Source organism: Leptonychotes weddellii, chromosome X (assembly GCF_054177405.1).
Source record: "Leptonychotes weddellii isolate Sample4059 chromosome X, ASM5417740v2, whole genome shotgun sequence".
Taxonomy (NCBI): domain Eukaryota; kingdom Metazoa; phylum Chordata; class Mammalia; order Carnivora; family Phocidae; genus Leptonychotes; species Leptonychotes weddellii.
The window spans coordinates 105,466,892-105,482,329 of NC_138385.1; the positions used below are offsets into that span (position 1 = coordinate 105,466,892).

Here is a 15,438-nt window from a genome sequence, read left to right on the forward strand (position 1 = left end):
CCTCACTGATATAAGGAAGTCTTAATCTCTGGAAACAAACTGAGGGTTGCTGGAGTGGGGGGTGGGGTGGGAGGGATGGCGTGGCTGGGTGATAGACATTGGGGAGGGTATGGTGAGCACTATGACTTGTGCAAGACTTGAATCACAGATCTGTACCTCTGAAACAAATAACGCAATATATGTTAAGAAAAAAAAAGAAGAAGATACGTGCACCCCAATGTTCATAGCAACAATGTCCACAAGAGCCAAACTATGGAAAGAGCCAAGATGTCCATCGACAGATGGGTGGATAAAGAAGATGTGGTGTATAAGTCAAGACAGTCTTGAAAAAGAAGAACAGGGGCGCCTGGGTGGCTCAGTCAGTTGAACATCTTCCTTTGGCTCAGGTCATGATCCCAGGGTCCTGGGATCGAGCCCCGCGTCGGGCTCCCTGCTCCGCGGGGCCATCAGTGATGGTTCTAACTTTACATCTGGAAGGGCATGTTGGGAAAGCAAAGTTGTTAGCTGCGACTTTTCGACATTTCGAGAGAGCTGGAAGCCAGAAGAAGCATGCCCGACTGGAGTGAGGGCTGCAGGCCGAGTCCAGACTTCTGGGGAGTCACCTGCAGCCTCCCCTGAACCTTCCCTAGGGTCTCCTGCAGCCTCCGCTGCCCCTGAACCCGGGGCTTCGGGATTCTGTCAACACGGCATCTTGCACTCATTAAACCACATGGCCCGCCTTGGCGTGGGTGGGCCTCACCTAATCCGTTGATGTCAGAATAGAAACTCCCCCGCCCCCAAAATGGTGGAGGAACAGGGACTTGCGGTCTCTCTGTGCTGCACCCGACACGTTTATCTTGTCCCACCCTCGTGCACGGAGCTCCAGGTTCTCAGGCGTTCGGACTCACAGCAGGTAACACCACCGGCTTTTCCGACGTTCCAGCTCTCCGGGTGCAGGTGGTGGTGCTGGTCCTCTAATCGCCGCCCTCTTGGATGCAATTAGAGGTCGGCTCGGTGAGCAAGCGGTGCAGTGCGTCTGAGCCCACATGAATGGAGCAGAGCCTGCGGTGTGCGCAGATCCTCCCCGAGAACCTGCGGAGCGCGTGCGCCCCACAGATCCCTGGATGTCACGCTTGTGCTCACCAGCCCTTGGACAGAATGAATTTCCACCTTCTTGAGACCCCCACCGCTCCCGCCCGGCCCCAGTCTGTGATCCTGGGCAACAGACTCGAGATCCAAGTGGGAAATGACATCCCCTCTGCGCCCACACGCTTTTCTTCCCATCAGGGATCGTTCTGTGCGGGGCGGTGGGGAGGGCCAGCAGCACCGTCTAAGAGAGCACCCACGTTGTTCCCGCTCATCCCGCTGCGATGCTGAGCCCTTCGGCACCCATCACCTTTCCTGGCTGCAAGCAACTGCAGAATTCCCAATGAGTTGGCAAAACAAACAAGCAAACCCCTGTTCTCTACTGGAAGGATATTCGGGTGCAGTCGGAATTGCTCAGAGCTGGTGAGGCGCGCCCACATCGGGAGCGTGGGTGCCCTGTGCTCGCGGGCAGGACCCGAGACCCGCGTCTGATCCACGCAATATGGCGCCGCGGGTGGGAAGCCATGGCCAAGCCTGGCACCGGCGCCTCCCCGTCGGGTCTGCTCTCGGTTCTTTAGCCACGCAAGTGCCATTTTCAGTGTCCGAAAGCAGAAGTGTGCGAGGGGCTCGGCCACACCCGTCCGTTTCTGTGCTGGCCCCGGGGCGGCTTTGCTGAGTCTTTGCAACAGATGGTGGGTTCCCCTTGCATGCTGGACCGCTCCTTACATGCAGGACCAAATCCCACCCTCCTGCCCACTGACCCGAGGGCAGGGGGCTTAGCATTTATGGACTCTTTCCAAGGGAGAGAAGCAGACGTCCGATGCTCCCTTGTCAAACCAGGACACCAGCTTGCACCCATGTATATAAGTGCATGCCGTTGGTGCCTCCTCGCTCCAAAAACCCTCCACGGTCCTAAGGGCTGACAGTCCTAGTGGTCTTCTGTTGTGTGAATGGGGTGACTTTGGGGAGAAGCCCCGTAAGGTTGGGAGCTGGTTGCCTTGTGATGGGAAGGTTGCAATTTCATTCCTGCCCCCCCGTGACCGGTTCACAGTGGAATCGATCCCCCATGGCCAGTGATTTCATCCGTCATGCCTGGGCAATGAAGCCTCCCTAAAAAAAAAGAAAAAAATTCCCAAAAGGAAGGGGTTCGGAGAGCGTCCGGGTTGGCGGACACGTGGAGATTTGGGGAGAGAGGTGCCCGCTTCCTCACACCTGACTCTCTGCATCTCGTCGTCTGAGTTACATCCTGTTCTAATCAACCAGCGATCTAGTGAGTAACATGTTTCCTGAGCTCTGTGAGCCGCTCTAGCCGATTAAAGGAACCGGAGGAGGAGGAGGTTATGGGACCCTCTGATCGGCAGCTGACTGTTCAGCACCACAGGGGACAAGCTGGATTGGGATCGGCATCTGCAATTTGTAGAGGGCGGTCTTGCAGGGTTGAGCCCCCGACCCTGTGGGATCTGCCCAACCAGCTGCTACCATCTGGCATGTCCAGTCCCCGTGGATACTTTCCACGTTTCCGAGCTACGTGACTTCGGGGTGCTTTGCTGGCCAGACCTGTGCCTGTCCCCAGGGAGGTCGGTGTTACTGGACCCAGGATTGGGTCACCTGCTCTGGGGACAGCCCAGTGCTGCTGGGAGGAGGGTCTGACGAGCTCCAGGGTGTGCTTCATCGTCCAGGGCTCCCCATGGGCCGGTCCCCAACTCATAGGATGGCCTCACCTGAGGCCAGACCCCAGGGTCTTCTTTGGGGGAACCACACCCAAAATACCTCTCCCCTTCTTGCTCTAGAGCCCAGACCTTGTGGGGTGTATGCAGTCCCGCTGGGCCCCGGAGGACACGTCTGCATGGCAAACTCATCCTGCTCACCTCCCACGCCCTTTCCTTCCCCTTGCTCGCAGGGCTGCCCATGATGACTCACAGGATGTGCACCCCCCAGGGGCACGCCGGTCCCTATTCCCGTTTTCCTCTCTCTCCCTGTGCCCTCCCACAAGGTGCAGCCTAATATCCCGCAACACAGAAGTCCTTGTTTGAGTCGCCAAATCAGTGAGCGACTCTCCAGGAAAACCCTGTCCTCCCTCTTCCATCGGGAACCTCAGCGGGGAGGGAGGATGCCGCATATGTGGATATAGGATGAGCATGCTCTCCCCGGGGGGATGGGGGTCAGACCAGGGAGGCAGCCTTGTGGTTTGCTCCAGTACCCTCTGCAAAAACACGTGCATCAGGCGACCAGGTGACCCACGAAACAGGAGAAACCCCACCCGGGATGTGTCCCCGCTAGGCCCCCTCCAAGCCGCCCACAGGTTCTCACTGGCTCCGGTTTCTGCGGCTTTTGTTTTCGCCTTCCCCATGGAGACATGATTCTGCTGTGCTGTGCACCAGGCTTCTTCAACCACAAAGAAGGAGGTGCTGACGACCAGTGAGACTGAAGGTTTTGTGAAAACAGCCACGGAACTGAAACTGGAACAGGTATTTTCTTTGCAATGCAGATCTTTAAAGAAGCACAGAGGAAGCCCCCGGGGCAAAGAGAAGCCATCTGCTGCGTGTCTAAGCCCGAGCCAGCCACAGCGGTGCAGACCCCTTTATGTCCACGGGTCCATCTTTACCCCGCTGCTCTGTGTGAGGTCGCGATAAGTGACTCATACTCCTAAGGGCACCATCCTCCAAGAGACGAGACACGCTCCAGACTGGAAGGCTCTCTGAGTCTTCACGGCCACATCTCAAACCTCAAGAAAGTCAGACACTGCCGTGTGGGTGGTCAGGACGAATCACGGGGCGGCCAACTTTCATGGGTTCAGGAATGCCCAGGGCCAGTGTGCTCACATGCAGACTCCAGTGCAGTCCATCTTGGAAGCAGGGGCGATGTGGCCTTTCCAGCAAGCACCTGGGGCATGCAGAGGCTGCTGAGGCATGCAGAGGACCACACCTGGGGGGAGCAATGTCGAGAACGGGGAACCAAGAGCCCAGGTGATGAGGGTCCTACTGGCCACCTGTGCATGCTATGCTCATGCCAGACCAGAATTGTGCGTGGAAAGAAAAAGGGTCATCGTGTTTGCTTGCCTTTGTCCTCCCCGTGAATGAAGTCTTGCATCTCCAGAAGAGCAGTGGCCTCTGCAAACCATGCATGCACAGAAACACCTGAAAAGTGGACTCCAGTGAGTTTGTCCGAGCAACTGCCGGCACTGGAAAGCCCCAGCTGAGCTGTTGGCATGGAGAGACCCCAACTGGTTGGGTGTCCTGAGCCGGCCACTTGCACCCAGCTCCTAACTTGGTGGTGCCATGAGGTCCCCTTGGCCCCGATGCCAAGATTTCATCAACCAGGTGCCTGGCCCAGCATGAGGCTCTGTGCTCCCCTCCCACATGAGGCTATGAATGAGTTGACAAACATGGCCCTTGGTGATTTTCCATAGCCATGCACCGGGTCCTGCCATTTTCTGAGCATCATGTTCCTTGTCACCTTCACATTCTCCAGTCCTCTGAAGAGGTCACAGAAACCAGCTGCCTGAGAGATTTGGAATCTTCCTCTGTGAGGTGGGTCTGGTCCCTGACCCTCGCTCTGTCATCCATGCTCACTCTGTCCCCTTCCTGCTCAGGCCACGCACCATGACCAAAGTCAATAGGCAAAGGAAATTCATTGTGAGCGTCTGCAGTACATGCTCTTAGTTGCGGCCCATCCCTGCACCTTCCAGGGACAGGATTTCTCTGCAGGTGTGCAGGGTTCCACCCCCGACACAGGAGGTAAGACCCCGGCTTCTCACCTGGACTGAGAAATTGGGACCACCCACGGAGCCTTCCACCTGGAGGATGCTAGCTGAAATTCATGATTAACATGCCAACAAAACACTATACCTGTGAGTGGTTCCCCTGCAAAATGGGTGACAGCCAGCCACCACCTGTGGGCAAAACGGAGCTGGACCATCCGTCCCCAAAGCCCACAGTGCTTGACAACTATCCGGAGAACAAGGGATCATCCTCACAATATGGAAAAATCTCCATTTCCATTATGCATGGCTGCCAAATTAACGATAAACCATTGGGGGGATCAAAGATGCCCCCCAAAGGTGGCATGCCCACATTCTCACCACAGAAGCTTACAGGTTAACCAGGAGCAAGCTCAACAATGCATTCCTGTCTTCTTCCAATGATTTATCATTTGTTCCAGGTAAAGGACGTGGAAACACGACTGTGGACAGAGAGAAAAATCGAACGGGTTTGAGGCAGAATTTAGGCCGTTCCTGGGGTTTTTTTGTGTTTGTTTTTTTTGTTGTTGTTGTTTTTGTTTTTGTTTTTTGCATAGGGTTGCACTTCTTTTAGTTGACCCACAATGTTACATGAATTTCAGGCGCACAACATAGTGATTCAACTCCTCTATACGTTAATGCTAAGCTCCACACAAATGTAGCTGCCATTTGTCACCAACAACACCATTACAATATCACTGCCCACATTCCCCACGCTGTGCCTTTCATCCCCATGATGTACTCACTCCATAACTGCAAGCCTGTGTCTGCTTCTCCCCTCCACCCATTTTGCCCACCCCCCAATCTGTCTCCCTTCTGGCCATCATCACTTTGTTCTTTGCACTTATGGGTCTGTTTCTGCTTTTTGTTTGTTTATTCGTTTGGGGTTTTTTTTGTTTTTGTTTTTGTTTTTAGATTCCACATAAGGGTGAAATCATATGGTATTTGTCCTTCTCTGTCCTTCTCTGTTATTTCATGTAGCATAATACCCTCTAGGTCCATCCATGTCACCTCAAATGACAAAATTTCATCCCTCTTTATGGCTAATATTCCATATACCACTTCTTCTTTATCTGTTCATCTATGGATGGACATTTGCTTCTGTATCCCTGTATTTCTGATTCACAAGTAATCAATAGCATTTCTTTTTTTAAAAAATATTTTATTTATTTATTTGAGAGAGAGAGCCAGAGAGAGCACAAACAGGGTGAAGGGCAGAGGGAAAAGCAGACTCTCCGCTGAGCAAGGAGCCCCATGTGGGACTCGATCCCAGGACTCTGGGATCATGACCTGAGCTGAAGGCACATGCTTAACCGACTGAGCCACCCAGGTGCCCAATCAATAGCATTTCTTAATCAAATGGGTATCCTTTATGAAGGAGAACCTGAGATGTTCAGATAGGTTTCTAATTTCTCAAAAGTGGTCCATTTGAGAACACAGTTTCAGGAACACCATCTCCACATTTGTGCTGGGATAAAGTAGCTCTTTACAAAAGGCAATTCCATTTTCAATGTATTTTAATCAGTACTTGAATTTAGGCTGGCATGTCTTCCTTAGGTCCAGCTGGATGGTCCTGGGTTAGCTGAGACTTTGGGTCAGTGAAGAGAATTGATTACTGTCCTTCAACTGTGAAACAGCACATCAGCACCTCTTAGAAATTGATACAAGAATAAAGCAGACATGTAGAAATTGCAAAAGAAGGACCCCATACTTCCATTTTTCCTCCAGTTTAACTGAACATATAAAGAATTGCAAATTTTGACACATACCCACACAAATTTACATGAATCCCTTACGAAGATACATGTTCTCCCCAAAGTAAGATCCATCCAGTGCTGGAAACCCGCCTGCTGTGTTAAAACCAACTCTACAGCCCGAAGTCTCCCACAGAAACACGTACGTCCTCTAAAAACCCGATAGCAAATCCTAACGGATTAACTCCCACGTGTAAAACGACTTATAAAAATCATGAATGACCTGTCCCAACTGTCAGAAGTGATTCAATTCTCCGGGCAATTGCTAAGTCATTTTATCTGGTGTCTGGCAAACAGGGCAATGTACGTAGATATCCAACAAATCAAAGGATCTGGAGGCAGGTGTCATGGTAACTTCTGGTAACTTTTAGATGAGGATGAGCACACATGACATTTTAAGATATCTGCAGGGTCATGAACAAGGCTTCTAACACTGAGTAGGCGAACAAGGGACAGGCTAGTGGCCATGTTCTTTTGGAAAGAGTATTTAAAAGTTAAATTTACAGCAGAAAAGATTAGCATGATCCCTTTTGGATTCACCCCCAACGTGAGCACAGACCTCATGTTTGCAGACACTGGGTTTGAAGGGATCTGGCTTTGGATGAAAACGTCTATCAGATGGTGAGCGAATTGCAGGTAAATGCAGGATAATGGTGTGTTTTGCGCTGAGAAAAGCCTCTGTGCTTTTATGTCCCTCCCAGATGGGGTCCGGGACAGGCATCCATGAGATGCATTCACAACCTGGATTCTTTCAGAGTTAAGCACACTCTTTCTCTAAGACGTCGCTAGTCCACATCGATGGTGGGATGATTTGCTCCATCTTAGAACTCCTAGTCCAGCTGAACTTGGCTCAGTTTTCTTCCCCTTTTTTTATTTTTTATTTCATTTTATTTTTTCAATTTCTTTCTTGGAAGAGCACCGTTCTGTGTGCATCCAAGGGCAGGGGTGAAATAAAATTTATTGAACAGAGCACGTGGCTGGGGCAACATGGATGTGGCCGTATCTCTGACTCCATTGGAATCATAATCACGAGAGGAAACACCTGTAGATGGATTGTTCTCTGCGGAAAACGATTAGGATTATCAACGCAAATGTGGTCCATGCATCTTCTTTATGTGGTCTGACTATCGATGTGTTACGGGTCAAGAGAGTCAACACTATGCAGTCTGGGTTGGAGTGCGAGTTGTGGGGAAGGTCAAGTCCCTGCCGTTCCAGCCCGCCTCTCTCCCATCTGTTCCTCCAGTATTTTTCCCTTGCGTGTGGCCCCATGAGGTGAGGTGGGAAGTGTGTGAGCACTGTGACCTATGACACAGACCTGGACTCACCCCCAGTTCACAGCCGGCCCCCTGCATGGGTGATTCCAGAAGCAGAGGCTCTTCCTACCCAAGTGTCTCTGAAGGCCACGGACAGGTCCCTGTGGTCTGTGACCCCAAAACAAGGAAGCTGCTCCCAGAGCTAACTGGAAGGGAGAGATAGGACAGGGAAGGCAACGCAGGGTGGCACGGGGAGCCAAGGGGCTAGGCTCAGGATGGTGGTTAGAGACAGCCTCTTCCATAAGTTGCCAGAAAGCTCTGGAAGGTGACAGGTAGTAGAAGCAGGTGGGGGCTTTAGGTCAGGAATAATTCCCTGGAGAAGCTTCTAGGGAAGAGAGGGGCAGAAGAAAGCTATGGATGGCTCTAGGGTTGTGGGGACTAAGGTGTGGGGTTGGGCACTGTGAGAATGACGGGCCAGCAAGTTCGGGACAGAGCCAGGGGTCAATGTCCCACAAGCAGACGGCCTTTACTAGGCGTGTTGCAGGTTCCAAGCATGGCTCTACAGAGCCAGGGAAGGGCTGGGTGCGCCATGCACCTGACTTCTACATGGACATGTCCAGGTGTTAGGATCTATTCTTTATTGGGGTAAAATTCCCATAACGTGAAATTCGCCCTTTTCAAGTGCACAATTGAGGGCTGTTTAGCACATTCAGCATGTCATGCAACCCCCACCTCTATCTGGTTCCAGAACATTCTCATCCCCCCCAAAGAGAGACCCCGTCTCCATGAGCAGTCCCTCCCCATCCCCTATGGCAGCCCCTGGGAACCACCAACCTGCTTTCTGTCTATGGACTCACGTGCCCTGGACGCGTCCTATAAACAGAGTCACACGCAATGTGGCCTTTTGTGTGTCTGCTTCCCTCCCTGAGCATCATGTCCTCAAGGTCCATCCACATGGTAGCAGGGGTCAGAGCTCCATTTCTTCTCATGGATGAGTAATATTCCCTTGTGCGGGGGGGGACACATTTTAGCTCATGCATTCATCCACGGATGGACACCTGTGTGGTTTCCACCTTTGTTATGAGCAGTACTAGGCACGTGCGTTTACAGGTATTTGTGTGAACACCTGTTTTTTGTTCCTCTGAGTTAACACATGTAGGAGTGGGATGATGGCACCGTAAGGATCATAGGGTAAGTCTATGCTTCCCACAGAGGCTGCACCATGAGATCAGCACTGCAGGAGGGTTCTGCTTTCTCCGAAGCATCGCCTACGATTCTTACTTTCCCTCTTCTTTACACATTAGCGCCACCCTAGGGACACATTAAAGTCTTAAAATTGTTGCTCAGAATTATGGTCCGGTGCATCTGGAGGTGTAGAAAACGAAATTCAGCTTTTATTTCGATTTTTTTTAATTGGTCGTATTATGATGACTCAAAACATTGCACTATCACCTAATGGTGGAACGTATTTTTTCTCGCTAAATTTATACACTTTGCTAACGTGCGACCCAAAGCAGTTGATGGGCAGGGCGAGACTGGTACCCCAGGTTTGCAGTTGGCCTCAAGAAAGGCTGGTTTGCACGTGACGAGAAAGACCCCCACAGTTAGCAATTTATGCTTTATCACACTTTTACACGCAGGTCCACAAATGGTGCATCCATCAGGGCTGAAATTATAAGGCATACAAGCAGACAAATCCGATAATGAGGACATGATTTCTGCAACCACCTCTGCAGGGAAATCCTTATTGCTCATCGATCCTACCACTCTTATTATGTTTCTTTCAACAGTGGGTACTGTTGGGGAAAAGAACACACCTATGGCCAAATTTGCTGAGTCTCCTGGTCCGTGTACTGTTTGTCAGTGCGAGGTGGGGTGATGCCCTGGGGACCAGCTGGAGGTAAATACAATCCTACTGCCCACCAGGAAGGGGAAAACAAAGAACCAGAGTGCTCCAAGAGAACCAGGTCATGAAAATGCCATCCACTGGAGCAGGAAGAGGGCATCCAGTCTCCAACTATCCTGGTCCTCATTGCCTTGGGTGCCAGCTTAACTTCCCTGCTGATCAGTCCAAGAATCACCTGGCTGTGGCCCCAAGTGCCAACTATCTGGCTTCTAGGAGACACCAAAGCCCCTGACCCTGCCTTTCGGGGCGAGCATCTCTCCTGCCACCCCATAGGCAGCATACACAGCCTTCCCACTGTAGCTGTAAAAAGGTCAAGAAGGCGTGTGCTCAATGGGGAGGAGGGAATGTATGAATGCGTTTGCAGACAGGATGTAAAAGACCAAGAATTTGCATGGCTTTTGAAAAGAATCGTCCTACGGGCGTCTGTGCCCCTCTGGATTCCCACTCAGGAGACGGTGCCTACTCAGCAAGCCCCAAACAAAGGCTTCTGTGTCAGGGAGCCGCTGCTGCTGACCAGGGGTGGCTCACTGGGCATGAAGGACAAGACAGAATGGTGAGGGAAGGCATCTGTGGAGTGGGGGTTCCCAAAAATGACCCCACCAGAGGAACCTGAGCCCATTCTGGGGTTTCCAGCATGGCCCTGAGAGGCTTGGATTGCCCAGCTCGGCGCTGGAGGACCACACATCACAGAGAAGGAGAAGCCTGGAAGCTGCTGGTTGACAAAGGAAGGAAGAGAGACCCAGGACAGTTGAAGGATTTGGTAAAGGTCACCTTGCAGAAGAGGCAACTGGGCTCAATGCCTAGGACTACCTTACATCTGCACTGGGATTTTCTCTGGACACCAGAACAATGGGAGGAGGGTCCACCCGGATGCAAATGACACACGGCTGGGGATGTAATTCTCCCTCTCTGACCCAAAGAGGAAATCCTAGTTGTCATTTTCATAAACTACCTTTCTCTCTCTGTGTATCCATCCATGCATCCATCCAACCATCCACTCAAACATCTACTCACTCAATCATCCATCCACCCACCCATCCATCTATATACCCACCCAACCACCCATCCACCCATTCCAACATCCATCCATCCATCCATCCATCCATCCACCTAGTCATCCATCCACCCACCCATCCATCTATATACCCACCCATCCACCCATCCACCCATTCAAACATCCATCCATCCATCCATCCATCCATCCATCCATCCATCCATCCACCTAGTCATCTATCCACCCACCCATCCATCCATTCACTCAAACATGTATCCATCCATCCATCCATCCATCCATCCATCCATGTGCTTTTTGCTGCTTATTCTTTCTTATAATTTAGAAAGCATGACAGTCCAAAGCAGACCAACTGGAATGGTGTCTGTGGCAGGTGGACAGCTCACCTCACACCTAGGATTGGCTGTCCCCAACACAACAGAGAGGCCAGTGAAGCCTGTCTCCTTCATTTCAAACCTAGGAGAGCAGGAGGTGGGAGGTCTTTCGATTGCACCAAGCAGAATCCAGTCACCTAAGAAAGGGAGCTTAGAGGTGTGAGGTCTATGCAGGGGTACCAGGAAGGTAAACTGAGGCTGACTCTCCATCAGGATATCTTGGTTGCAAGCACAGACTTTAGAAACATTAACAAGAAAAACTCTTGTTATTGAATTTTGCTTCGGCCTTCAAAAAAAAAAAAATCATGCTATTGGAGAAGCCCTGAGCTTCTTGCATTGAGAGTAACAAGCTACACACCGACTTTGTCCATGTCTCTGTCTGATAAACATAACACTCCAACTGTCTTAATCTGGATGAAATTCTCAGTAGCCTCGGCTCATGCCATTCACGCAGAACAGACCCTGTGAGGCAGTTTGAGATCTTGCATGATTTCCTGGTCTGTGGTGAATGCTCCTGACATTCCCACTGACAGATCCTGGCAGAACACCTTCACCGTGGAGAAGAAGGTGGACAAACATCCAACTATAGCTCTCAGCTTCTCTCCACACCCCAGGTTGCTTCTGCTCCCTTTGCCGATACTGAAACCATGCTCCCTCCTCAAGGAACACACCTGGGTCACTTTGTGCAACCGCAAGACCTCATCTGGTCACATATCCTTCGTGGGCACCTGTCACACCTATGTGGTCCCCCAGCCTTTGGGGGTCCCATTCTGGGGGGTCCTGAACACTGAATCAGAGTAGATCTCATCAAGAAGTTGGCAGAGGTGATTTGGAAGATTCAGCGGGCAGAGTTCCAGACACCTGTGGTAGGCAGAATAATGAAATCATACTAATAATGACAGAAATAATAATGTTGACACAACATTGTGTTCAATCTAATTAAGAAAACACTCCCATTCAAGGGACTGTAGCAGGCTGACAAATGTCCCCCTAGACTGTGCCATGCAGTGGGATCAAGGTGAGCAGACCGAGGCCACGGCCAGTCCCTAATCCTGAAAATGTCCCTTTGGCTGTCCCCAAGGGCCATCCTTGCCTTCCATTCTGATTGCCTTTCCCCCATGTGCTCCCTGGGAGCTCCCTCCTGCCCCCAAGCTGCCCATCTCTCTTCCTCTGGCTTGGGCTCTCACACCACGGCTCACGTCCCCACTGCTAACGCCCTTCCCTGAACCCTTGAATTGCAAAATTCATTTTCCCATCACGAAAGCATTCTCTGCTCACTGCAGATGACCAGGACAACCAAAAAAGAATGGTGGATGGAGAAATAACACCGAGATTTGCCTGTGGAAGGAATCCAGTGATGCCGTTGGCACCCAGCATCTTGAGGATGACTTCTCCATCATGATCCTACTGTAGATAGAGGGCATAGCTTTTGCTTCCTGTGTGGACGTTGCCCTTGCTGGGTTGGAGACTCCCAAGTCCTCTTCCCAATCTTCCCAATGCATGTTGAAGATGGAAGAAGGGTCCACCAACAAAGGAAGGCAGGCTTCTTCACCAGCGGTCACCTTGCCAACAACCTATTGTGACCTACTAAAACCCAGTCCCTTCTTCTGGCCCCCAGAAATGCGAGATCATACATTCCCATTGTTTTAAGCGTTTAAGCAGGGCTGGGAGGGACCATGACCCAAGCTGGCAGAAACTGGCAGAATTTCTGTTAGGTTTGCAATAATAGTTCAGTTCACAGAGCCCAGCCCTGACCTGGGAGGCAAAAGTTAAGCCCTGCCCCGAAATCCCACCTGCTGATTTCCAGCTGTGTGTATCGATGGCTCCTTTAAAAAGGTGGGGCTCCTGGGGCAAGCAGGGTTTGGTTTTCATTTCGGTTCTGTTAGGAATTGATTGCCCTGTCTGTTGAGCCCTGATGTGACCTCAGGAGCCTCCAAGTCCCTGCAAGGAGCAGCAGGGAGGGTGCATGGTTCCTCCACAGCTGGACTTAAAGCACAATTTCATTGAGACACAATGATAGATCCACATCAGTGTGCTCACAGTTTCTGCTATTCCAAAGGGTAATGTGGGTTTCTTTAAAAATGCAAGAAAGAAAGAAGGAAGCAAGGATGGAAGGAAGCAAGGATGGAAGGAAGGGAGGGAGGGAGGAAGGGAGAAAGGGAAGGAAAGGAAGAAAGGGAAGGAAGAAGAAGAAGGAAGAGGAGGGAAGGAAGGAAGGAAGAAAGGAAGTAAGGAAGAAAGAAAGAAGAAAGAAAGAGAGAAAGAAGAAAGAAAGAAGAAAGAAAAGAAAGAAAGAAAGAAAGAAAGAAAGAAAGAAAGAAAGAAAGAAAGAAAGAGGGAGGGAAGGAGGAAGGAAGGATAGATGGAAGGAAGGAAGAAAAAAGTTTAAATTGATGAAAAAAGTAAGACAGAGACATGAGGTACAACATCAAGGTGCATTGGGACAAGATGAGCATATGCAGTAAATGCCATGGGACCCTTCCACTCACACCCATGAGGGACCACGTCATTGAAAGCATTCCCAGTTTGCTCCACTTAAGCTCACCATTCCTCCACCCTGAGATTCCCCAGAGCATTCCTCAAGTCTTGCATCTGCTATGGCCTCTCATCTCTCCAGAAATTGAGGTTTGACCAACTCAAAGATGCGATTATTTGCTTTAAATGCTTACAACAGAATACAGTGGGAGGGATCTCATTTAGGCTAAGGATGCTAAGAAAAAAAAAGCCTTCTCCAACTGAGGGGAAAAAATGCCTTACAATAATACAAGGAAATTTTGCAGATTTATATCAGCTTGGGCCATGGTCACTCCCAGCCCTGCCTGCTTTTGACAGAATCACCTGGAGAGCTTGAAAAACACCAAAGCTGGGGCCACTCCCTGCCCTGGGGTGTGGATGTATTTGGTCTTGGGTGTAGCTTCTTCACCAAATCCCCAGGGATGGGATGTGTGAAATTTGGAAATGAAACTCTGATTATAATTGGTGTCCTGAGCCAACCGGTGTTGGGGCTTAGTGGCCACGCAGGCCAATAAGGGTGAAATACTGGTTAATGTCGAGGTGCGAAGAAATCTCTCCTTTTTAAGGCCATGCCTCCAGGAGCCTGCATCCATACTGCTCACCAGACGCACACGGCTAATGAAGTGGAAACTTTGCATCCAGAAAAAGGTAGTACTTAAGGTTCATAATGAGCCATCAGAGTCTAACACATCGGTGGTGGGGACAGCAAACCCAAGGAAGCCCAACAAGTTGGTAGCAGGGACAGCAGTCTGCTCAGGGTCTTCATGTATCTGAATGACTTGACCAGTTAATCACCTCTCCCAGTGGACCATGGATTCCGAACCAATGATTTTGAATGGCTTTGCTTAACCTCTTGAAATTTTTGTGTATCTGACAAGGGACATGGTCATGGTGATCTCAGTGCATTTGGGGAGGATTCCATGAAATCTGTGGAAAGAGCCTGGTACTCTGATGGCTCGTTATGAATGCCAAGTATCACCCTTCTCTGGGTGCAGTGTTCCCACTCCATTAGCTGGTGTCTTGAAGGTGCACCTGATTTATCTCCCTGCTTATACAATGAGGGACGCAACACCTTGATTCACTTGCAGAGGGCATGTCACAAACATCACAGAACTCTGAAAATCCTTGGCCACTGCCATGGTCTTGAGTGGGAGATGAGAAATGTATATATTCCCAATGCTCTCCTCCTTCTCTTTCTGTGGAGGGTGTTAGTCCAGTCCTTGACATTTTCTGACATGTACCCCAAAAATGTATCTTTTCAAGACTTCCCATTTAATTCCCCTGAGACCTGTGATCCACACTTTAATTTTAACCATTATTAAATGTACATGTCTACCTATGTATTCATCTATTATCTATCTATCATCTATCTATCCATCCATCTATCATCTATCTATCCATGTATTCATCCATTATCTGTCTATCTACTCATCTATCATCTTTCTATCAATCCATCCATCCATCCATCCATTTATCTATCATCTATCTATCCATCCATCTATCCATCTATCTATCTATCCATCCATTCATCCTATCTATCCATCATCTTTCTATCAATCCATCCATCCATCTATCATCTATCCATCCATCGATCATCTATCTGTGCATCTATCCATCTATCCATTCATCCTATATATATATATATATATATAAAATCTATCTTCTATCTATCCATTCTATTATCTATCTCTCTATCATCTATCTATCAGCTTTCTATCTATCTATCTATCTATCATCTTTCATCTATCATCTTTCCATCTATCTTTTTTTAAAAGATTTTATTTATTTTCCACTTGAGACACATAGAGAGAGCACACAAGC

The 15,438-nt window shown here is 49.8% G+C and overlaps 2 protein-coding genes across 2 annotated transcripts in view; both read right to left on the reverse strand.

Annotated features, from left to right (window-relative positions):
- Positions 1–1,340, reverse strand: part of XG (Xg glycoprotein (Xg blood group)) — a 17,956-nt gene extending 16,616 nt beyond the window's left edge. Inside the window, exon 1 of the mRNA XM_081809292.1 lies at positions 1,326–1,340. Coding sequence (XP_081665418.1) covers positions 1,326–1,340 — 15 coding nt within the window. The remainder of the gene's footprint in view (positions 1–1,325) is intronic.
- Positions 1–15,438, reverse strand: part of GYG2 (glycogenin 2) — a 91,559-nt gene that overhangs the window by 58,852 nt on the left and 17,269 nt on the right. The gene's annotated exons all lie outside the window — the stretch shown is intronic.